General features: G+C 48.1%; 1 protein-coding gene across 1 annotated transcript in view; it reads left to right on the forward strand.

Moving 5' to 3' along the window:
* txndc12 (thioredoxin domain containing 12 (endoplasmic reticulum)) overlaps window positions 1–23,149 on the forward strand; it is a 52,778-nt gene that overhangs the window by 19,584 nt on the left and 10,045 nt on the right. Inside the window, exons 4-5 of the mRNA XM_072510892.1 lie at window positions 6,505–6,578; window positions 18,699–18,768. Coding sequence (XP_072366993.1) covers window positions 6,505–6,578; window positions 18,699–18,768 — 144 coding nt within the window. The remainder of the gene's footprint in view (window positions 1–6,504; window positions 6,579–18,698; window positions 18,769–23,149) is intronic.

The following is a 23,149-nucleotide window of genomic DNA, read 5'->3' on the forward strand; positions in this document are numbered from 1 at the left end:
GAGCGATGCTTTGGGTACTTTTAAAAAATATAAATTCAGCGTATCCAATTTTTTTTTTCAATTAAGGGGTAGTTTAGTATGGCCAATCCACCTACCCTGTACATCTTTGGGATGTGGGGGCGAAACCAACGCAAACACGGGGAGAATCAGAGTTAGAAAGGTGCTGCTGCTACAGAGAGGAAGGCAGGCAGGGGGTTTGGTTCTTCCGAACCTGATGTATTATTACTGGGCAGCGAATATGGAGAAGATGCGGAGCTGGGTCAGAGGGGTTGATTCCCAGTGGGTCAGAGTGGAGGAGAGTTTGTGCAGGGGGTCGGGATTGAAGGTGCTAGCAACAGCGCCGCTCCCGATGGCCCTGGGGAAATACTCAGGGAGTCCGGTAATAATAACCTCATTGAGAATTTGGAGGCAGTTTCGCCAACACTTCGGGCTGGGGGCAGGGTCAAGGAAAATGCCGATTCGGGGGAACCACAGATTTGAGCCAGGGAAGTGGGATGGAAATTTTCGGAAATGGGAGGAGAAGGGGATTAAGACTCTCCAGCAGAGGGCAGTAGAGCGGAGCTGCTGATTGGCAGTTGCGGGGGAAATTTGCACACGTCCATGTGCTCACCCTAACTTGAAGGTGTACCTGAGCAAGAGACCCTAACTGTTCAAGTGAAGACAAGCATCCAGCAGAGGGCAGTAGAGCGGAGCTGCTGATTGGCTGTTGTGGGGAAATTTGCATACATCCGTGTGCTCACCCTAACTTGAAGGTGTACCTGAGCAAGATACCCTAACTGTTCAAGTGAAGATAAGCATCCAGCAGAGGGCAGTAGAGCAGGGCTGCTAATTGGCTGTTGCGGGGGAAATTTGCATATGTCCGTGTGCTCACCCTAACTTGAAGGTGTACCTGAGCAAGAGACACTAGCTGTTCACGTGAAGACAAGCATCCAGCAGAGGGCAGTAGAGCGGACCTGCTGATTGGCTGTTGCAGGGGAAATTTGCATAAGTCCGTGTGCTCACCCGAACTTGAACGTGGTTTGTGGAGGAGCTGTTGTCAAGTGACACTCAAACCCAAAACACTTCTTCAGTGGTTCCCTCCCTTCCCCCTCCTCTAACCAACAAAAACCCCAACCGCCGTAATGATCAAGAGGAAGGCTCGAGGGCAGGTAGAAGTAAAAAGAAGTTGAACCGTGACGTTACAGCCTGCAGGTAAGGGATTGGCTGGTGACTGGTAAGTAGTTTTATTTTCCCTCCGGTGTTATCGTGCGGGCCGCAGAGGTTGCTGAGTGAGTGCTTGCAGAGAAGGGGAGTGAATAACAGGTAAGCTCTTTCTTTTTCTTTTTTTTATCTAGAGGGGATGGCAGGGAAGGTAGTGCAATGTTCCTCCTGCAGAATGTTTGAGGTGAGGGATGCCGTCAGTGCCCCTGCTGATTTCATCTGTGGGAAGTGCACCCATCTCCAGCTCCTCAGAAACCGCGTTAGGGAACTGGAGCTGGAGCTGGATGAACTTCGGATCATTCGGGAGGCAGAGGTGTCATAGAGAGAAGCTTCAGGGATGTAGTTACTCCGAAGAATAAAGATAAATGGGTGACGGTGAGAGGGGCTGGGAGGAAGCAGTCAGTACAGGTATCCCCTGTGGTCTTTCCTCTTAGTAACAAGTATACCGCTTTGGATACTGTTGGGGGGGGAGGACTTACCAGGGGTAAGCCATGGGGTACAGGTCTCTGGCACAGAGTCTGTCCCTGTTGCTCAGAAGGGAAGGGGGGAGAGGAGTAGAGCATTAGTCATTGGAGACTCCATAGTTAGGGTGATAGATTGGAGATTCTGTGGGAACGAGAGAGACTCGCGGTTGGTGTGTTGCCTCCTAGGTGCCAGGGTGCGTGATGTCTCGGATCGTGTTTTCGGGATCCTTAAGGGGGAGGGGGAGCAGCTCTATGTCGTGGTCCACATAGGTACCAACGACATAGGTTGGAAAAGGGATAGGGATGTAAGGCAGGAATTCAGGGAGCTAGGGTGGAAACCTAGATCTAGGACAAACAGAGTTATTATCTCTGGGTTGTTACCCGTGCCACGTGATAGCGAGACGAGGAATAGGGAGAGAGAGGAGTTGAACACGTGGCTACAGGGATGGTGCAGGAGGGAGGGTTTCAGATTTCTGTATAATTGGGGCTCATTCTGTGGTCGGTGGGACCTCTACAAACGGGATGGTCTACACCTGGGCCAGAGGGGTACCAATATCCTGGGGGAGAAATTTGCGAATGCTCTTCGGGAGGGTTTAAACTAGTTCAGCAGGGGCTTGGGAACCTTAATTGTAGCTCCAGTATACAGGAGGTTGAGAGTTGTGAGGTCATGAGTAAGGTTTCAAAGTTGCAGGAGTGTACCGGCAGGCAGGAAGGTGGTTTAAAGTGTGTCTTCTTCAATGCCAGGAGCATCCGGAATAAGGTGAGTGAACTTGCGGCATGGGTTGGTACCTGGGACTTCGATGTGGCCATTTCAGAGACGTGGATAGAGCAGGGACAGGAATGGTTGTTGCAGGTGCCGGGGTTTAGATATTTCAGTCAGCTCAGGAAAGGTGGTAAAAGAGGGGGAGGGGTGGCATTGTTAGTCAAGGACAGTATTACGGTGGCAGAAAGGACGTTTGATGAGGACTCATCTACTGAGGTAGTGTGGGCTGAGGTTAGAAACAGGAAAGGAGAGGTCACCCTGTTAGGGGTTTTCTATAGGCCTCCAAAAAGTTCCAGAGATGTAGAGGAAAGGATTGCAAAGATGATTCTGGATAGGTGCGAAAGCAACAGGGTAATTGTTATGGGGGGCTTTAACTTCCCAAATATTGACTGGAAACGCTATAGTTTGAGTACTTTAGATGGGTCCGTTTTTGTCCAATGTGTGCAGGAGGGTTTCCTGACACAGTATGTAGATAGGCCAATGAGATGCGAGACCATATTGGATTTGGTACTGGGTAATGAACCAGGACAGGTGTTAGATTTGGAGGTAGGTGAGCACTTTGGTGATAGTGACCACAATTCGATTACGTTTACTTTAGTGATGGAAAGGGATAGGTATATATTGCAGGGCAAGAGTTATATCTGGGGGAAAGGCAATTATGATGTGATGAGGCAAAACGTAGGATGCATCGGATGGAGAGGAAAACTGCAGGGGATGGGCACAATGGAAATGTGGAGCTTGTTCAAGGAACAGCGACTTCATGTCCTTGATACGTATGTACCTGTCCGGCAGGGAGGAAGTGGTCGAGCAAGGGAACCGTGGTTTACTAAAGCAGTCGAAACACTTGTCAGGAAGAAGGAGGCTTATGTAAAGATGAGACATGAAGGTTCAGTTAGGGCGCTCAAGAGTTACAAGTTAGCTAGGAAGGACCTAAAGAGAGAGCTAAGAAGAGCCAGGAGGGGACATGAGAAGTCTTTGGCAGGTAGGATCAAGGATAACCCTAAAGTTTTCTATAGATATGTCAGGAATAAACGAATGACTAGAGTAAGAGTAGGGCCAGTCAAGGACAGTAGTGGGAAGTTGTGCGTGGAGTCCGAGGAGATAGGAGAGGTGCTAAATAAATATTTTTCGTCAGTATTCACACAGGAAAAAGACAATGTTGTCGAGGAGAATACTGAGATTCAGGCTACTAGACTAGAAGGGCTTGAGGTTCATAAGGAGGAGGTGTTAGCAGTTCTGGAAAGTGTGAAAATAGATAAGTCCCCTGGGCCGGATGGGATTTATCCTTGGATTCTCTGGGAAGCTAGGGAGGAGATTGCTGAGCCTTTGGCTTTGATCTTTAAGTCATCTTTGTCTACAGGAATAGTGCCAGAAGACTGGAGGATAGCAAATGTTGTCCCCTTGTTCAAGAAGGGGAGTAGAGACAACCCCGGTAATTATAGACCAGTGAGCCTTACTTCTGTTGTGGGCAAAATCTTGGAAAGGTTTATAAGAGATAGGATGTATAATCACCTGGAAAGGAATAATTTGATTAGAGGTAGTCAACACGGTTTTGTGAAGGGTAGGTTGTGCCTCACAAACCTTATTGAGTTCATTGAGAAGGTGACCAAACAGGTGGATGAGGTTAAAACAGTTGATGTGGTGTATATGGATTTCAGTAAACCGTTTGATATGGTTCCCCACGGTAGGCTACTGCAGAAAATACGGAGGCATGGGATTCAGGGTGATTTAGCTGTTTGGATCAGAAATTGGCTAGCTGGAAGAAGACAAAGGGTGGTGGTTGATGGGAAATGTTCAGTCTGGAGTCCAGTTACTAGTGGTGTACCACAAGGATCTGTTTTGGGGCCACTGCTGTTTGTCATTTTTATAAATGGCCTGGAGGAGGGCGTAGAAGGATGGGTGAGTAAATTTGCAGATGACACTAAAGTCAGTGGAGTTGTGGACGGTGCGGAAGGATGTTACAAGTTACAGAGGGACATAGATAAGCTGCAGCGCTGGGCTGAGAGGTGGCAAATGGAGTTTAATGCAGAAAAGTGTGAGGTGATTCATTTTGGAAGGAATAACAGGAAGACAGAGTACTGGGCTAATGGTAAGATTCTTGGCAGTGTGGATGAGCAGAGAGATCTCGGTGTCCATGTACATAGATCCCTGAAAGTTGCCACTCAGGTTGAGAGGGTTGTTAAGAAGGCGTACGGTGTGTTAGCTTTTATTGGTAGAGGGATTGAGTTTCGGAGCCATGATGTCATGCTGCAGCTGTACAGAACTCTGGTGCTGCCGCATTTGGAGTATTGCGTGTAATTCTGGTTGCCGCATTATAGGAAGGATGATGAAGCATTGGAAAGGGTGCAGAGGAGATTTACCAGAATGTTGCCTGGTGTGGAGGGAAGATCTTATGAGGAAAGGCTGAGGGACTTGAGGCTGTTTTCGTTAGAGAGAAGAAGGTTAAGAGGTGACTTAATTGAGGCATGCAAGATGATCAGAGGATTGGATAGGGTGGACAGTGAGAGCCTTTTTCCTCGGATGGTGATGTCTAGCACAAGGGGACATAGCTTTAAGTTGAGGGGAGATAGATATAAGACAGATGTCAGAGGTAGGTTCTTTACTCAGAGAATAGTAAGGGCGTGGAATGCCCTGCCTGCAACAGTAGTGGACTCGCCAACACTAAGGGCATTCAAATGGTCATTGGATAGACATATGGACGATAAGGGAATAATGTAGATGGGCTTTAGAGTGGTTTCACAGGTCGGCGCAACATTGAGGGCCGAAGGGCCTATACTGCGTTGTAATGTTCTATGTTCTAAAAGATTTGTTTTTTGGGGGTCGGTTTGCAGGATTGAAGATGCTGGAAACGAAGTATGGGCTGGAGCAGGGGGAAATGTTTAAATACATGCAGGTTTGCCAGAAAGGAGATACAGAGCTTCCCGGTGGATCCGGCCTCCACATTGCTGGAGGAGGAGTTGATGACGGGGGAACTGGAGAAGGGGGTAGTGTTGGCGGTTTACCAAGCTATTTTGGAAGAGGAGAAGGCACCACTGGAAGGGACCAAAGCAAAGTGGGAGGAAGAGTTGGGAGAGGGTATGGAGGAGGGGTTCTGGTGTGAGTGCTCCAGAGAGTGATGCCTCCACCTCGTGCGCGAGGTTGGGGCTGATACAGCTGAAGGTGGTATATAGAGCACACCTCACAAGGGCGAGGATGAGCCGATCCTTTGAAGGGGTAGAAGATGTATGTGAACGTTGCGGGGTCGGCCCCGCAAATCACGTTCATATGTTTTGGTCCCGTCCAAAGCTGGAGGATTACTGGAAGGAGGTGTTTAGGGTAATCTCTAAAGTGGTGCACGTGAAACTGGACCCGGGCCCCCGGGAGGCCATATTCGGGGTGTCGGACCAGCCGGGGTTGGAAATGGGTGCGGAGGCAGATGTTGTAGCCTTCGCCTCGTTGATCGCCCGAAGGCGGATCCTGATGGGGTGGAGAGCAACCTCTCCATCCTGTGCCCTGGCGTGGCGGGGGAACCTTTTGGAATTCTTGACTCTTGAGAAGGTTAAGTTTGAACTGAGGGGAAGGATGGAGAGGTTCTACAATTCATGGGCATTATTCATTATGCACTTTCAAGAACGGATAACAACGAACATTAGTTGGTGGGGGAGGTTGGGGAGAGGGGGGGCTGTGTGTGTTAATGGTGACTAGGGGTGATTCCTGATTCCTTTTTGTTATTCGTTTATGTTAACATGCGGGCTAATATTTGGGGTTTGGTGGGAGATGGGATCGTTGTTATTGATATGGGGATTGACATTATATTCGTTACTGATTATTGTTGGTGGTGCAAATTTGGGAGAAAATGTGAAAAAGGAGGAGAATAAAAATATTTTTTTTAAAAACACGTGGAGAATGTGCAAACTCTACACAGACAATGACCCAGAACCGGGACCGAACTTGGGACCTCGGCGCCGTGAAGCAGCAGTGCTAACAACTGTGCCACCATGCTGTCCTTACTTTGGGTACTCTTAAGATCCTTGCAGCTGCAGAGAGGTGGAATCAGGTCATTTGTGAAGTTTTTAACAGTTGTTTTTTTTCTATTAGCGCTGAAACCAAAGTTTGCTGATTCTAAGGAGATCTCAGAATTGGCCCATAACTTTGTCATGGTGAATGTAGAGGTAAGAATATCTGTGATTTAGCCGTAGGAAAGTGATGGAATGATAAACGTTATCTGACTCTCAAATCTCACTGTCCCATAATATCATGATAGCTGAAGCATCAGGATTAGACATCCACCAGCAGCCGTGTCATCTCCGGAAGAGGTTAAAAAAGATTTTTCAAAAAGGCCAAGTCGGGGGAAAAAGATCGGAACATTTTTTACTCTGACCTTCTTAGGCAATCAAAACACAATCACAAAATTGTTGTCGCACATGAGGCCATTCGGTCCATCATTTATGCGCAGACTCCAAATGAGCAATACCCTCTTGAATGCCTTGGTTGAACCTGCCTCCTCCACACTTCCAAGCCTGAACCACCTGCTGTGTGAAAAGATTTTTTTCTCACATCACGTTTACTTCTTTTGCATATCACTTTAATTCTGTGCCCTCTTCTTCTTGATCCTTTTATGAGGGGGAACAGTTTCTCCCTATCTACTCTGTCCAGCCCTTCAGATTTTGAACATTTCCATCAAAGCTCCTCTTAGACTTCTTCTCTCCAAGGAGAACAGTCCCAACCTCTCCAATCTATTCTCATAACTGAAGTTTCTCATCCCTGGAACCATTCTTGTAAACCTCTTTTGCTCTCCCGCCAATACATTCACATTTTTCCAATAGTGTGGAGCCCAGATTGTACACAATACTCCAGTTGAGGTCTAACTAGCGTTTTGTATAAGTTCAACATAATCTCCTTGTTCTTGTACTCTATGCCCCTGTTAATAAACCCAGAATACTATCTGCTTTATTGACTGTTCTCGCAACCTGTCCTGCCACCTTCAATGATCTATGCACATGTACACCCAGCTCCCTTTGCTCCTGGACCCCTTAAGAATCTTGCCCCTTATTTTATATTGTCTCTCCATGTTCTTTCCACTAAAATACACCAGCTCACACTTTTCTGAATTGAACTTCCTCTGTCACCTATCTGACCACTCCACCAACTTGTGTGTCATTTTTTAGGTTGTGTGCTGCCCTCACAGTTTACAATACCTCCAAATTTTGGCCCCTGCACACCAAGATCTAGATCATTAATACATATCAGGAAAAGCAAGTGTCCCAATACCGACCCCTGGGTAACACCGTTACAAACCTTCCTCCAACCCAAAAATATCCATTGACCACTACTCTCTGCTTCCTGTCATTCAGCTAATTTTGTATCCACATTGCTACTGTCTCTTTTATTCCAGGAGCTATAATTTTACTCTCAAGTCAGTTGTGTAGCATTGTTTTGAATGCTTTCTGAAGTTCAAGTACACATCAACAGCATTATCCACATGCACCCTTTCTGCTACCTCCTCAAAAAACTGCAGCAATTTAGTTGAACACTATTTCCTCTTTAGAAATCCATGCTGGCTCTTCCTAATCAATCATCATTTTTCCATGTGACTACTAATTCTATCTCAAATTATTGTTTCCAGATGCTTACCCGCCACTGATGTTATACTGACTGCCCTGCAATTGCTGGTTCTGTCCTTGCAGCCTTGTTTGAACAAGGGGATAGCATTTGCAATTCCCCAGTCCTCTGAGTCTAGAGAAGACTGGTAGATTATGGCTAGCACCCCTGCAATTTCCTTTCTCACTTCTTTCAGTATTCTTGGATGAATCTCATTAGTCCTGGTACCTTGTCAACTTTTAAGTACCGACAGTCTATTCAACACTTCTTCCGTATCAATTTTGAACCCTTCTTGGAACAGAATTTCCTCGTCTTATCTCCATGGCCTGAATATCATCCACCTCCTTAGTAAGACGGATGTAAAGTATTAATTTAGTACCTCAACCATGCCCCCTGCCACTCCAGCGCTGCCAACTAGCACGGATTTTCCGTATTTACGAAAAATTTGCTTGAATACGGCAATACGATTTCTCGCATTGAAATAAGCAATCCAATGCAGCCCTTGGTCAAATCCAACTTGACACGCACTGAAGGAGAGTATTTAAGCAAGAGGATTTTTTTTTTGGTGGGCGGGTGGGGGGGAAGAAAAAAAAATAGTAAGAGGGAGCTCCCTTAAAGGGCTAACTGGCTTTGTGGGGGCTGGGGGGAAAGTGGGACGAGGAGCTGATTGGCAAGCCGCAGTGAATGCATTCCTCCCGAAACGCTTCGATTGGTTTCCTTGGCGACGGCTGCTGGAAGACAGGGGCCCTCGCAGAGGCCCCATCCCCTCTCATCTCCGCCCCACACACTCTACAGCGCATGTGTGTCATGTGATAGTCCGTGCAGTCTCACATCGAGGTGCCTGTACATGTAGGTAAAAGCATTGGATTTGCATTTTCCATTTGTGTTTTAGATTTGTGCAATAAAGGTGTAAAACTTTCAGATTGGTGGGCATTTTTTCTTTGAAATGAAAATACTGATTTTACTGCCAAAATATTGATTTTTGATGTCTGGAATACTGATTTCAGTTGGGAAAGATTGGCAGCTCTGCTACTCCTTTTCCCACCCTTTTTCTATTTATATGCCAATTCTCCTTTATTAACAATTGTCTCGGATTCTCCTTTCTGTTGGCTGCCAGTCTTTTCTTCTGATCCATCTTTGTTTCACTGAGCCTTCTATATTCCGCTTGATTCTCAACTGTATTTTCTACATGACACCTGTCATAAGCACTTTGTTTCATCTTTATCTTAATATCTATCTCCTTTTTCATCCAGGGAGCTCTGGTTTTGTTTATCCTAATTCCCTTTAAAGGGAATATACCTTTACCATTTCCAGACTATTTTTGTTTTGACAATAACCCATTGTTCAGCGACAGTCTTTCCTGCCAATCTTTCGTTCCAGTCCAACCACCCAGGACTGTCATAGCCCCATTGAAGTCACCGCTCCCCCCAGTTAATTATTTCTACTCTGCATTGCCGATTTTCCTTTTCTATCATCATCCTAAACCTTACGATACAATGATCACTGTCTCCTAAACATTTCCCCACTAACTTTTTAACATACTATTCTCTATGCGAATCCTATCTGCCCTTCCCGGTATTTTGTGTATCCTGGTATTCTTCTCTAATATTTCTTCTTGGTTCTCACACCCCTGCCAGATTAGTTTAAAGCCTTCCCAGAACATTAACAAAACGCCCCACAAGGAACTCAGTCCCAGCTCTGTTCAGGTGCAACCCATCCGGCTTGTATGGGTGCCATCTCCCCCAGAGCCAGTCCCAGTGTCCTAGGAATCTAAAGGCCTTCTTCCTGCACCATCTTTCCAGCCATCATCGAACTTACTGTCCTATTTCTTTACTCACTTGCACATGGCGCTGGGAGTAATCTGGAGAATACTACATTTGAGGACTTTCTTGCTAATTTTCTACCTAGCTCCCTAAATTTTGATTGCAGGACCCCATCCCCCTTCCTACCTAATTGATTGGTACCAATGTGGCCCACGGCCTCTGGCTGATCACACTCCACCAGCAAAATATCCTGTGGCCGCTCTGTGGCTTCCTTGACCCTGGCACCAGGGCGGCAACATACCATCCTGGAGCCATGTCTCTGACATAGAAACGCCTGTTTGTTCATTTAACTAATGAGTCCCCCATAACTATTGCTCTTCCCTTCTTCTTCCTCCCCCTCCTATACAGCCAACCCACTTGCAGTGCCACAAACCTGGTTCTGACTGTGCTCCTCTGAGGTACCAGTGTCCTCATCAGCATCCAAAATGTACAACCGATTTCTGAACGGGACCTCGGGGGATTCCTACACTAATTAGCCGACAAGATAATGTTTACACTACTTGGCATTTGCCTACCTTTTTATAAGGTGTGATTTCTCACTGCTTTCCTTCAGCCTGAAACTGACCAGCTTTTTTTTTTTTGAGGTGTGCAAACAGTAGGCACTTATAGCATCTTTCAACAACTTGTTCCAAAACTCTGCCATCTGCAGGAAAAAGAACCAGGCCATTGCATAACTTATAAGCACCATCCATTGTCCCCTTCAATCTATCAGTAGGAACCCAGTCTAGGCCTTTTATAATTATACCTTTGCCAAATTACCCCAAACTCTCAGCATCTCTAAAGTCAATAGACCCAGCTTTTTTTTTTAATAAACATTTTATTGAGGTATTTCTTTGGCCTTGTAACAGCAACAAAATCAACAATGTACATAACAAGGAAAATATATATTTTTTTTTTTATAAATGTTTTATTGAAATTTTTTTCCCAAACAACAATTTTTCCCCTCTTACAAAGCAAACGCAACAATAACAATACAGAAATTTTAAACAATACACAAGTAACAAAACCCCTTTATCTTTGACCTAAACTAACCCCCCCCCTCCCCCTCCCCCTGGGTTGCTGCTGCTGGTCATCTGTCTTCCCTCTAACGTTCCCCTAGGTAGTCGAGGAATGGCTGCCACCGCCTGGTGAACCCTTGAGCCGATCCTCTCAGGGCAAACTTTATCTGCTCCAGTTTAATGAACCCCGCCATATCATTTACCCAGGCCTCCAGTCCGGGGGGTTTCGCCTCCTTCCACATGAGTAGGATCCTGCGCCGGGCTACTAGGGACGCAAAGGCCACAACGTCGGCCTCTTTCGCCTCCTGCACTCCCGGCTCTTCCGCAACTCCAAATAGAGCTACCCCCCAGCCTGGTTTGACCCGGGCCTTCACCACCCGCGAAATCACTCCCGTCACTCCCTTCCAATACCCTTCCAGTGCCGGGCATGTCCAAAACATATGTGCGTGGTTTGCCGGGCTCCCACCACACCTCCCACATTTGTCCTCCACTCCAAAGAACCTGCTCAATCTTGCTCCCGTTATGTGTGCTCTATGTAGCACCTTAAATTGAATCAGGCTAAGCCTGGCGCATGAGGAAGAGGAATTTACCCTGCTTAGGGCATCAGCCCACATACCCTCCTCTATCTCCTCCCCTAGTTCTTCTTCCCACTTTCCTTTTAGTTCGCCCACCGACTCCTCCCCCTCTTCCCTCATCTCTCGGTAAATCTCTGACACCTTGCCCTCTCCGACCCACACCCCTGAAAGCACCCTGTCCTGTATCCCCTGTGTCGGGAGCAACGGAAATTCCCTCACCTGTTGTCTAGTAAATGCCCTCACCTGCATATATCTCAAGAAATTTCCCCGGGGCAACTTATACTTTTCCTCCAATGCTCCCAAGCTCGCAAAAGTCCCATCTATAAATAAATCTCCCACCCTCCTAATTCCCAACTGGAACCAGCTCTGAAATCCTCCATCCATTCTTCCTGGGGCGAACCTATGGTTGTTCCTGATTGGGGACCCCACCAGGGCTCCCCGCACCCCTCCCTGTCGCCTCCACTGTCCCCAGATATTCAATGTTGCCGCCACCACCGGGTTCGTGGTAAACTTTTTAGGTGAGATCGGTAGCGGCGCCGTCACCAGCGCCTCTAAACTCGTCCCTTTACAGGACTTTCTCTCCAGTCTTTCCCACGCCGCTCCCTCACCCTCCATCATCCATTTACGTATCATTGCCACATTGGCGGCCCAATAGTAATCGCCCAAGTTCGGTAGTGCCAATCCTCCTCTGTCCCTACTACGCTGAAGGAACCCCCTCCTTACTCTCGGAACTTTCCCTGCCCACACGAAGCTCGTGATGCTCCTGTCTATTTTATTAAAAAAGGTCTTAGTGATTAGTATAGGGAGACATTGAAATACAAATAAGAACCTCGGGAGGACCATCATCTTAATTGCTTGCACCCTGCCCGCCAGCGATAGCGGCTGCATGTCCCACCTCTTGAAGTCCTCCTCCATTTGTTCTACCAACCGTGTCAGATTAAGTCTGTGCAAGGTTCCCCAACTCCTAGCGATCTGAATCCCCAGGTATCGGAAGTTTCTTTCCACTTTCCTTAGAGGCAAGCCTTCTATCTCTCTACTCTGGTCCCCTGGATGTATCACAAATAATTCACTCTTCCCCATGTTTAGCCTATACCCCGAGAAATCCCCGAACCCCCTCAAAATTCGCATAACCTCTATCATTCCCCCCGCTGGGTCCGACACGTATAACAATAGGTCATCCGCATATAATGAGACTCGGTGTTCTTCTCCCCCTCTAATCACCCCTCTCCATTTCCTGGAGTCTCTCAACGCCATGGCCAGAGGTTCAATTGCCAATGCGAACAACAATGGAGACAGCGGGCATCCCTGTCTTGTTCCCCTATATAGTCGGAAATACTCCGATCTATGTCGACCTGTAACTACGCTTGCCGTTGGAGCCCCATAAAGAAGTCTAACCCAGCTAATAAACCCGTTCCCAAACCCAAACCTCTTTAACACTTCCCATAAATACTCCCACTCCACCCTATCAAATGCCTTCTCTGCGTCCATTGCCGCCACTATCTCTGCCTCCCCCTCCACTGGGGGCATCATTATCACCCCTAATAGTCGTCGCACGTTAACATTCAGTTGTCTCCCTTTTACGAACCCTGTCTGATCTTCGTGCACCACCCCCGGGACACAGTCCTCTATCCTCGATGCCAGTACCTTTGCCAACAATTTGGCGTCCACGTTCAACAATGAAATGGGTCTATAGGATCCGCACTGCAACGGATCTTTATCCCTCTTCAAAATTAACGATATCGTCGCCTCCGACATCGTCGGGGGTAGAGTCCCCCCTTTCCTGGCCTCATTGAACGTCCTCACCATCAACGGGGCCAACAAGTCCACATATTTTCTGTAATACTCCACCGGGAACCCGTCTGGTCCTGGGGCCTTCCCTGCTTGCATGCTTCCCAGTCCCTTAATAACCTCGTCCACCCCAATCGGTGCCCCCAGGCCTACCACCCCCCGCTCCTCCACTTTCGGGAACCTCAATTGGTCCAGGAACTGCCGCATTCCCTCCTCTCCCTCTGGGGGTTGAGACCTATACAGTTCCTCATAGAAGGTCTTGAACACCTCATTTATCTTTCCTGCCCTTCGCACCGTGTCTCCCCTTTCGTCTCTAATTCCTCCTATCTCCCTCGCTGCTGCCCTCTTTCGCAATTGATGAGCCAACAGGCGACTCGCCTTTTCCCCATATTCATACCTCCTCCCCTGTGCCTTCCTCCACAGTACCTCCGCCTTTCTGGTGGTCAGAAGGTCAAATTCCGTCTGGAGTCGTCTCCTCTCCCTGTACAATTCCTCCTCCGGGGTCTCTGCAAATTCCCTATCCACCCTTAAAATCTCCCCCAGTAATCTTTCCCTTTCCTTGGCCTCTGTTTTCCTTTTGTGGGCCCCAATGGAGATCAGCTCTCCTCTGACCACCACTTTTAGTGCTTCCCAGACCACTCCCACAGGGACCTCGCCGTCGTCATTGACCTCCAGGTATCTCTCAATACACCCCCGCACTCTTGCACACACTCCCTCATCCGCCATCAGTCCCACATCTAATCGCCAGAGTGTTCTCTGCTCCCTTTCCTCTCCTAATTCCAGGTCCACCCAATGTGGGGCATGATCCGAAACCGCTATGGCTGAGTACTCAGCTTCTTCCACCCTAGAGATCAACGACCTTCCCAAAACAAAAAAATCTATCCGGGAGTACACTTTATGGACATGGGAGAAGAAGGAAAACTCCCTAGCCCTAGGTCTAAGAAATCGCCATGGATCCACTCCCCCCATTTGGTCCATAAACCCCTTAAGTACCTTGGCCGCTGCCGGCCTTCTTCCGGTCCTTGAGCTGGATCTATCTAGCCCCGGGTCCAGCACCGTATTAAAGTCCCCTCCTAAAATCAAGTTTCCTACCTCCAGGTCCGGTATATGCCCCAGCATCCGTCTCATAAATCCCGCATCGTCCCAGTTTGGGGCATACACGTTAACCAACACGACCTCCATTCCCTCCAGCCTGCCACTCACCATTACATATCTACCTCCGCTATCTGCTACGATGTTCTTTGCTTCAAATGCGACCTGTTTCCCCACCAAAATGACCACCCCTCTATTCTTTGCGTCCAGTCCTGAGTGGAACACCTGTCCCACCCATCCTTTCCTTAGCCTAACTTGGTCCGCCACCTTTAGGTGCGTCTCTTGGAGCATAACCACGTCTGCCCTTAGTCTTTTCAAATGCGCGAGCACTCTGGCCCTTTTTATCGGTCCGTTCAAGCCTCTCACGTTCCACGTGATCAGCCTCACTAGGGGGCTACCTGCCCCCCTCCCGTGTCGACTAGCCATTACCTTCTCTAGGCCAGTCCCATATCCCGCCTCCGCGCTCCCGCTCGCTCCCCCAGCGTCGCACACCATCCCCGCCCACCCACTCTTTAGCCATTTCCTTTTGGATTTCCGCAGCAGCAACCCAGTTGTCCCCCACCCCCCCTCCCTCCCCCCCTCCCCGCTAGATCTCTTTCTAGCATGATTGCTCCCCCCATATTACTTCCGTAAGTCAGCTGACTTCAACTGACCCCGGCTACTCCTGCTCACTCCTCGACCCCCCCCCATGTGGGGAACTCCCATCCGCCTTGCGCCTGTCTTCCCGCCTTATTCTTTCTGGTGCGGGAACATCCCTTTACCTGACCCGCCTCTTATGGCGCAGCTCCCCTTCCCCTCCCCCTCCCCTTCCCCATTCTCCAACTATGTCCCGTCTTTCCCCCCTCACCGGCGCCCACATTTCCCCAATGTCTCCCCCCTTCCCTGTTTACTTCTCAATTAACTTCCACCGTAACATTAACAATAACATTTCCTGCAGCATCAGTCCCTCAGTTCCGATCCAATTTCTCTTCTTTGATGAAGGTCCATGCTTCCTCCGCCGTCTCGAAATAATGGTGTCTCTCCTGATACGTGACCCATAGTCTTGCCGGCTGCAGCATCCCGAAATTCACCTTCCTTTTATGCAACACCTCTTTGGCTCGGTTGAAGCTCGCCCTCCTTCTCGCCACCTCCGCACTCCAATCCTGGTATACCCGTACCACTGCATTCTCCCATCTGCTACTCCGCACCTTTTTAGCCCATCTCAGGACCTCTTCTCTATCCTTAAGGCGGTAAAATCGCACGATTATCGCCCTGGGTGGTTCTCCCGCTTTTGGTCTTCTCGCCGGAATCCGATTTGCCCACTCCACCTCCAAGGGGCCCGTAGGGGCCTCAGCACCCATCAGTGAGCTCAGCATCGTACTTGCGTACGCTCCACAGTCCACTCCTTCCACACCCTCAAGGAGACCCAGTATCCGAAGGTTCTTCCTTCGCGCTCCATTTTCTAGGGCTTCGATCCTTTCAGTACACTTTTTATGAAGTGCCTCGTGCGTCTGTGTCTTAACCGCCAGGCCCAGGATCTCGTCCTCAATATCTGTCACCTTCTGCTCCACCACGCGGAGCTCTGTCTCCTGGGTCTTTAATGTCTCCTTGAGCCCCTCAATTGCCTGTAGCAACGGGGTCAGCACCTCCCTCTTCAGCAGCTCCACGCACCGTCTCACAATTTCATGCTCAGGCCCCCATGTCGCCTGCGCTTTCTCCGCCGCCATCTTGTACTTCTCTCTTTCTGACCCTTTGGTCGACGATTCCTTGCGCTGCAGCCGCCGCCGCCAGTTTTTTCCTCCTTCGTTTGGGGGGGACTCCCTTCTCACACGCCCCACACCGGGTTGCGTCATCGAAAAATTCCCCGTTGGGGCTCTTAAAAGAGCCCGAAGGTCCGTTGGAGCTGGAGCCGCCGAAGCGTGCGGCTAGCTAGGCATCACCGCAACCGGAAGTCCCTTCAGTGGCCTTGATGAGGTCTTTTCACAGTTGTTCCCTCTGCTGCTAGAATTCACCTTTGATACAAGCCCTCAGGTCAGCTTGCAGCTTTAAGCTTGCCCTTCCCCCGCCTGCATGCTGGAAGAGGCCCTGTTTATCCTGCAGTTGCAGCCAAATCTTTTACTGTTTCTGCGTGTGTCTGGCAACCAAGAGACATACCCTTCCTGGGGGACACTGTCGGGGGAATATTGCAGCCTTCTTTCCACACCGGGAAATGTCAAACAAATGCCGTGGGGGCCCTGTAAAAGAGCCCAAAAGTCCGTTCCAAGCAGGAGCTGCCGAATATGCGACCTAGCTCTGCATAGCCGCACCCGGAAGTCCAACAAGGAAAATATTAACATAGTGCAAATACCACCTCCCTCTCCCACAGGTCCCCCATTACTTACCCCCCAATCTAAGCTGGCCTGCCCCCCCCCCTTCTGCTGACGATTAATTCTCTGTGAAGAAGTCGACGAACGGTTGCCACCTCCGGGCGAACCCTAACAGAGATCCTCTCAAGGCGAATTTAATTTTCTCCAAGCAGAGGAAGCCAGCCATGTCAGATATCCAGGTCCCAGATTTCGGGGGCTTCGAGTCCCTCCATGCTAGTAATATCCGCCTCCAGGCTACCAGGGAAGCAAAGGCCAGAACATCTGCCTCTTTCTCCTCCTGGATTCCCGGATCCTGCGACACCCTGAAAATCGCCATCTCTGGACTCATTGTACCCTCGTATTTAATACATTGGACATGGCATCAGCAAACCCCTGCCAAAATCCCCTCAGTTTTGGGCATGCACAGAACATGTGGACATGGTTCGCTGGCCTCGCACACCTGTCTTCCACCCCAAAGAATCTACTCATCCGGGAAACTGTCATGTGAGCCCGGTGAACGACCTTAAATTGGATCAGGCTGAGCCTGGCGCATGTTGCTGTCGCGTTGACCCTATTCAACGCGTCCGCCCAAAGGCCCTCCTCGATCTCTCCACCTCCCCAGCTCCTCCTTCCACTTTTGCTTCAGCTCCTCTGTCTGCGTCTCCTCCGAACCCATAAGCTCTCTATATATGTCCGAGACGCTCCCCTCCCCTATCCATCCTCTAGAAACCACCCTGTCCTGAATCCCCCTTAGCGGCAGGAGTGGGAAGGTTGGTACCTGCCTCTGCAGAAAGTCCCGTACCTGCAGATATCGAAGATAATTTCCCCCCGCCAATGCAAACTTCTCCTCCAGAGCCCTCATATTCGGAAAGCTCCCCTCTATAAACAAGTCCCCCATCCTCCCCCCGCTCTCTGCCAAATTCGGAACCCCCCCGTCCATCCTCCCCGGGGAAAACCGGTGATTATCACAGATTGGGGACCATACCGATGCCCCCTCTGCTCCCACATGTCACCTCCACTGCCCACAGACTCAGGGCCGCCACCACCACTGGACTGGTGGAGTATTGCGCCGGCGGGAATGGCAGAGGCGCTGTTCCAATGCCCCCAGACTTGTGCCCTTGCAAGAAGCCGCCTCCATGCGCACCCACGCCGGCTCTCTCTCTCTCTCTCTCTCTCTCTCTCTCCCCCCCCCCTCCAACCAGCCACCTCCTCACCATGGCTATATTAGCCGCCCAGTAATAATTGCTGAAATTCGGCAGCGCCAGCCCACCATCCCCCCCCCCCCCCCCCCCCCGACTCCGCTCGAGCATTGCCCTCTTCACTCGCGGGGACTTGCCCCCCCCCACACAAAGCCCGCAATAGCTTTATTGATCTGCGGGATGAAGATGGGGAGGCATTGGAAAACAAATAGGAATCTCGGGAGGACCGTCATTTTTACCGATTGGACTCTGCCCGCCAGAGACAACGGGAGCGCATCCCATCTCCAGAAATCCTCCTTCATCTGATCCACCAGCCGGGCAAAGTTCAATTTATGTAGCTTGTCCCAATCCCTCGCCACTTGGATACCTAGGTACCTGAAACTGTCCCCTACCACTCTGAACGGCGGTTCCCCCAGTTGCCTCTCCTGACCTCTCTTTTGGACCACAAACATCTCGCTCTTCCCCGTATTGAGCTTATATACTGAAAACCGGCCGAATTCCCCTAAAATTCACATAATTTCTTCCATCCCCTCCATTGGGTCTGAGACATACAAAAGTAGGTCATCCGCATACAGCGAAACCCTGTGCCCCCCCCCCCCCCCGGACCAGCCCCTTCCAGCCCCTTGAGACCCTCCGAGCAATTGCCAGCGAATAGACCCAGCTTTTTAAGCCTATCTGAGTTGCTGTGATAATTTGAGAAGGAATTCACTCTCGTGGCTCTCCTCTGAAATTTTTCCAGTGGTTTCTATAAGGGAAATAATGTAAGGGAATCAAAGCTAGACACGCTGTTCGAAACATGGTCTTGAAACAATCTTGAACAAGGATAAAATCTATGTGCATTATTTACTATTGACTTGTGAAACAATGAGTATTTTCTCCTTTGCTTTTGTAGGATGAGGAGGAGCCAAATGATTCAACCTTTAGCCCAGATGGAGGATACATACCTAGAATCTTATTTCTGGGTAAGAACAAAGCATCTTTATGACTTCTTGTACCTCCCTGCAATAACACAGTTGAAGTGAGGAAATCTATGGGATTCAGGGAATACGAAGTCTGTGTACCGTCTCTGCAATGCTCAAAACTGAGTCGTTATTATATTGTGTTGAGCGATATATTAATTTTAATTCTGCAGTTCCTACTTGCATATGTACAAAAATAACTTACTGACAACCAATTTTCTTGTCTCAATTATTCCACCACTGGATTTTGTGACGTTTGGTGGACTTAATTGCGTCTTTTAAGGCAAAGATAACATTGCTGACAACAATTTGGCCCTAAAGTTCATCCATTTTAATGCATAGCATTGTTTGTTTTTGCTCAGTGTACCCGAACAGACGCAGGAGTGTGGCGGCTAGGTAATTTGCACAGTAACGTCATTGCAGTGTTAATGTAAGCCTACTTCTGACAATAATAAAGATTATTATTATTACGGCACTGAAAAGACCATTTGGCCCATCAAATCCATACCAGCTCTCTCTACAGTAATCCAATCAGTCTCATTCTCCTGCTCTATCCCTGTAGCCCTAAGTTTGTTTCCCTCTAGTGCACATCCAATTTCCTTTTTAAATCATTGAGGCTTGGGCTGATGAGTAGCAAATAACCTTCATACCACACAAGTGCCAGGCATTGACCACTTCCTACAAGAGAGAATCTCACCATCTGTCCATCACATTCAATGACATTACCATTGCTGAATTTCCAATATCAACATCCTGGGGGTTACAATTGACCAGAAACTGAACAGGATTAGCCATATAAATACTGTGGCTTCAAGAACAGGCTAGAGGCTGGCTCCCAAGAGTCTTATGTACCAGCTGTAAAGCACAAGTCAGGAGTGTGATGGAATACTCTCTATTTGCCTCGTTATGACCGGGATGGGAAAAGTGCGCAGGTGGTAGGCAAAGTAATGGAAAGGGTACTGAAGGATAGGATTTCTGAGCATCTGGAAAGACACTGCTTGATTAGGGATAGTCAGCACGGATTTGTGAGGGGTAGGTCTTGCCTTACAAATCTTATTGAATTCTTTGAGGAGGTGACCAAGCATGTGGATGAAGGTAAAGCAGTGGATGTAGTGTACATGGATTTTAGTAAGGCATTTGATAAGGTTCCCCATGGTAGGCTTCTGCAGAAAGTAAGGAGGCATGGGATAGTGGGAAATTTGGCCAGTTGGATAACGAACTGGCTAACCGATAGAAGTCAGAGAGTGGTGGTGGATGGCAAGTATTCAGCCTGGATCCCAGTTACCAGTGGCGTACCGCAGGGATCAGTTCTGGGTCCTCTGCTGTTTGTGATTTTCATTAATGACTTGGATGAGGGAGTTGAAGGGTGGGTCAGTAAATTTGCAGATGATACGAAGATTGGTGGAGTTGTGGATAGTAAGGAGGGCTGTTGTCGGCTGCAAAGAGACATAGATAGGATGCAGAGCTGGGCTGAGAAGTGGCAGATGGAGTTTAACCCTGAAAAGTGTGAGGTTGTCCATTTTGGAAGGACAAATATGAATGCGGAGTACAGGGTTAACGGTAGAGTTCTTGGCAATGTGGAGGAGCAGAGAGATCTTGGGGTCTATGTTCATACATCTTTGAAAGTTGCCACTCAAGTGGATAGAGCTGTGAAGAAGGCCTATGGTGTGCTAGCGTTCATTAACAGAGGGATTGAATTTAAGAGCCGTGAGGTGATGATGCAGCTGTACAAAACTTTGGTAAGGCCACATTTGGAGTACTGTGTACAGTTCTGGTCGCCTCATTTTAGGAAGGATGTGGAAGCTTTGGAAAAGGTGCAAAGAAGATTTACCAGGATGTTACCTGGAATGGAGAGTAGGTCTTACGAGGAAAGGTTGAGGGTGCTAGGCCTTTTCTCATTAGAACGGAGAAGGATGAGGGGCGACTTGATAGAGGTTTATAAGATGATCAGGGGAATAGATAGAGTAGACAGTCAGAGACTTTTTCCCCGGGTGGAACAAACCATTACAAGGGGACATAAATGTAAGGTGAAAGGTGGAAGATATAGGAGGGATATCAGAGGTAGGTTCTTTACCCAGAGAGTAGTGGGGGCATGGAATGCACTGCCTGTGGAAGTAGTTGAGTCGGAAACATTAGGGACCTTCAAGCAACTATTGGATAGGTACATGGATTACGGTAAAATGATAGAGTGTAGATTTATTTGTTCTCAAGGGCAGCATGGTAGCATTGTGGATAGCACAATTGCTTCACAGCTCCAAGGTCCCAGGTTCGATTCCGGCTTGGGTCACTGTCTGTGCGGAGTCTGCACGTCCTCCCCGTGTCTGCGTGGGTTTCCTCCGGGTGCTCCGGTTTCCTCCCACAGTCCAAAGATGTGCAGGGTAGTTGGATTGGCCATGATAAATTGCCCTTAGTGTCCAAAATTGCCCTTGGTGTTGGGTGGAGGTGTTGAGTTTGGGTGTGGTGCTCTTTCCAAGAGCCGGTGCAGACTCAGGGGGCCGAATGGCCTCCTTCTGCACTGTAAATTCAATGATAATCTATGATTAATCTAGGACAAAGGTTCAGCACAACATCGTGGGCCGAAGGGCCTGTTCTGTGCTGTATTTTCTATGTTCTCTTGCCCTACTACTCCCCAGGTCGTAACATTCAGTGTAAATGTTTAATTCGCTCACCAAAATGGCTAATAATTTACCTTCGCTACTGTTAGACCCAAAATAGGAAACAGTAACTAGGCTCCTTTCAATAAACTCAGAATGATTGATTTATTATAAAATGCAACTTTAAAAAAAATTTAGAATGCCCAATTCATTTTTTTCCAATTAAGGGGCAATTTAGCGTGACCAATTCACCTACCCTGCACATCTTTGGTTTATGGGGGCGAAACCCACGCAAACACGGGGAGAATGTGCAAACTCCACACGGACAGTGACCCAGAGCCGGGATTGAACCTGGAACCTTGGTGCCGTGAGGCAGCAGTGCTAGCCACTGTGCTGCCCTGAAATGAAACTTATTTTTAAAACAAGTTGCAAGAACTGGTTAGACCCAAAATAAGAGACCGTAACTTTGCTCCTTTCAATAAACTCAGAATGATCGATTTAATTATAAAATTAAACTTCTTTTTAAAACAAGTTGCAAGAACTGGTTAAAACACAATGTGTCATCTGGAAGTGTAACACATATACACACACAAATGGGGTCTCTGCAGAGATTAGCCAGTAAAGAAAAACATTTATGAAAAGGATGGCATTCGCAGAGTTTTGATGCTGTCAATCTGATGCTCCGTTGTGTGAAGACGGAATCCAGTTGATGTCTGGAAGTTCACATCAACGTAGCTTCAGTATGGAGGAGAATAGTGCCAGATCAATCCTTGTGACCTCCCAGTCGTCTCAACTTCTCCGCTTTCCAAATATAGACACGTTCCACTGAGATGAGGATACCTAGCTGGATACTGATAACCATTCTGCATTTCAAGGCAAGGTACGAGTACGAGTTGGGCGGCTTTTCCCTTCTTGGTTGATTCCCAACTGAGTTGAAAAAAATAAGTTCAAAATATTAACTCCTCTTTGTCAGGTGATTTCCAGTCAATCACTCAGCCCTTTGCCTTTAAAACATTTTTTCCCCAGTCATGTTGGTCAGGGAATGTTTTGGAAAAGGCAATGCTTGCTCACAGTCCAAGGTGGAATTATGAGCTTTTTTTAAAAAGCAAAGTCAGTTCCCAAGTGTTCGAGTTTTAAATTTCCAAATTTTAAAAGAAAATCTAGTTTGAAAATATGTGGATAAGTGCAGCTTCGAGAACGCTCGAGGAGAGTTCAACACCATCTAGGACAAAGCAGCCTGCTGGATTGGCACCTGATCCACCAGCATTCACTCGCTTCACCACCGATGCATAGTGGATGCACTGCAGTTACCCACCAAGACTCCTTCAACAGGACCTCCCAAACGCATGGCCTGTACCACCTAGAAGGACAATGGCAGCAGATGCATTGGAACAACAACATTATCTGCAAGTTCACCTCCAACTTGCACATCATGCTGACTTGGAACTATATTTCTGTTCCTTCACTGTTGCTGGATCAAAATCGTAGAACTCGTTTCCTAACAGCACTGTGGGTGTCCCTACACATGAACTGCAGTCGTTCAAGAAAGCAACTCTACCACCACCGTCGGAAATTGAGGATGAGCAATAAACGCTGGCCTAGCCAGTGACACCCACATCCCATGAACAAATTTTTTAAAAATGGGGGATGTAATGACAAAGAATCAATTCCAAGCAAGTGGGACAGATGAATTAGATATTCCAATTTTTAAAAAGGGGTAAATTTAGACTGCTAAAATTCTGGAAAGTATTCATTGATTGACCTACTGATAATTGGCTAATACTGAATGT

Source organism: Scyliorhinus torazame, chromosome 7, assembly GCF_047496885.1.
Source record: "Scyliorhinus torazame isolate Kashiwa2021f chromosome 7, sScyTor2.1, whole genome shotgun sequence".
NCBI lineage: Eukaryota > Metazoa > Chordata > Chondrichthyes > Carcharhiniformes > Scyliorhinidae > Scyliorhinus > Scyliorhinus torazame.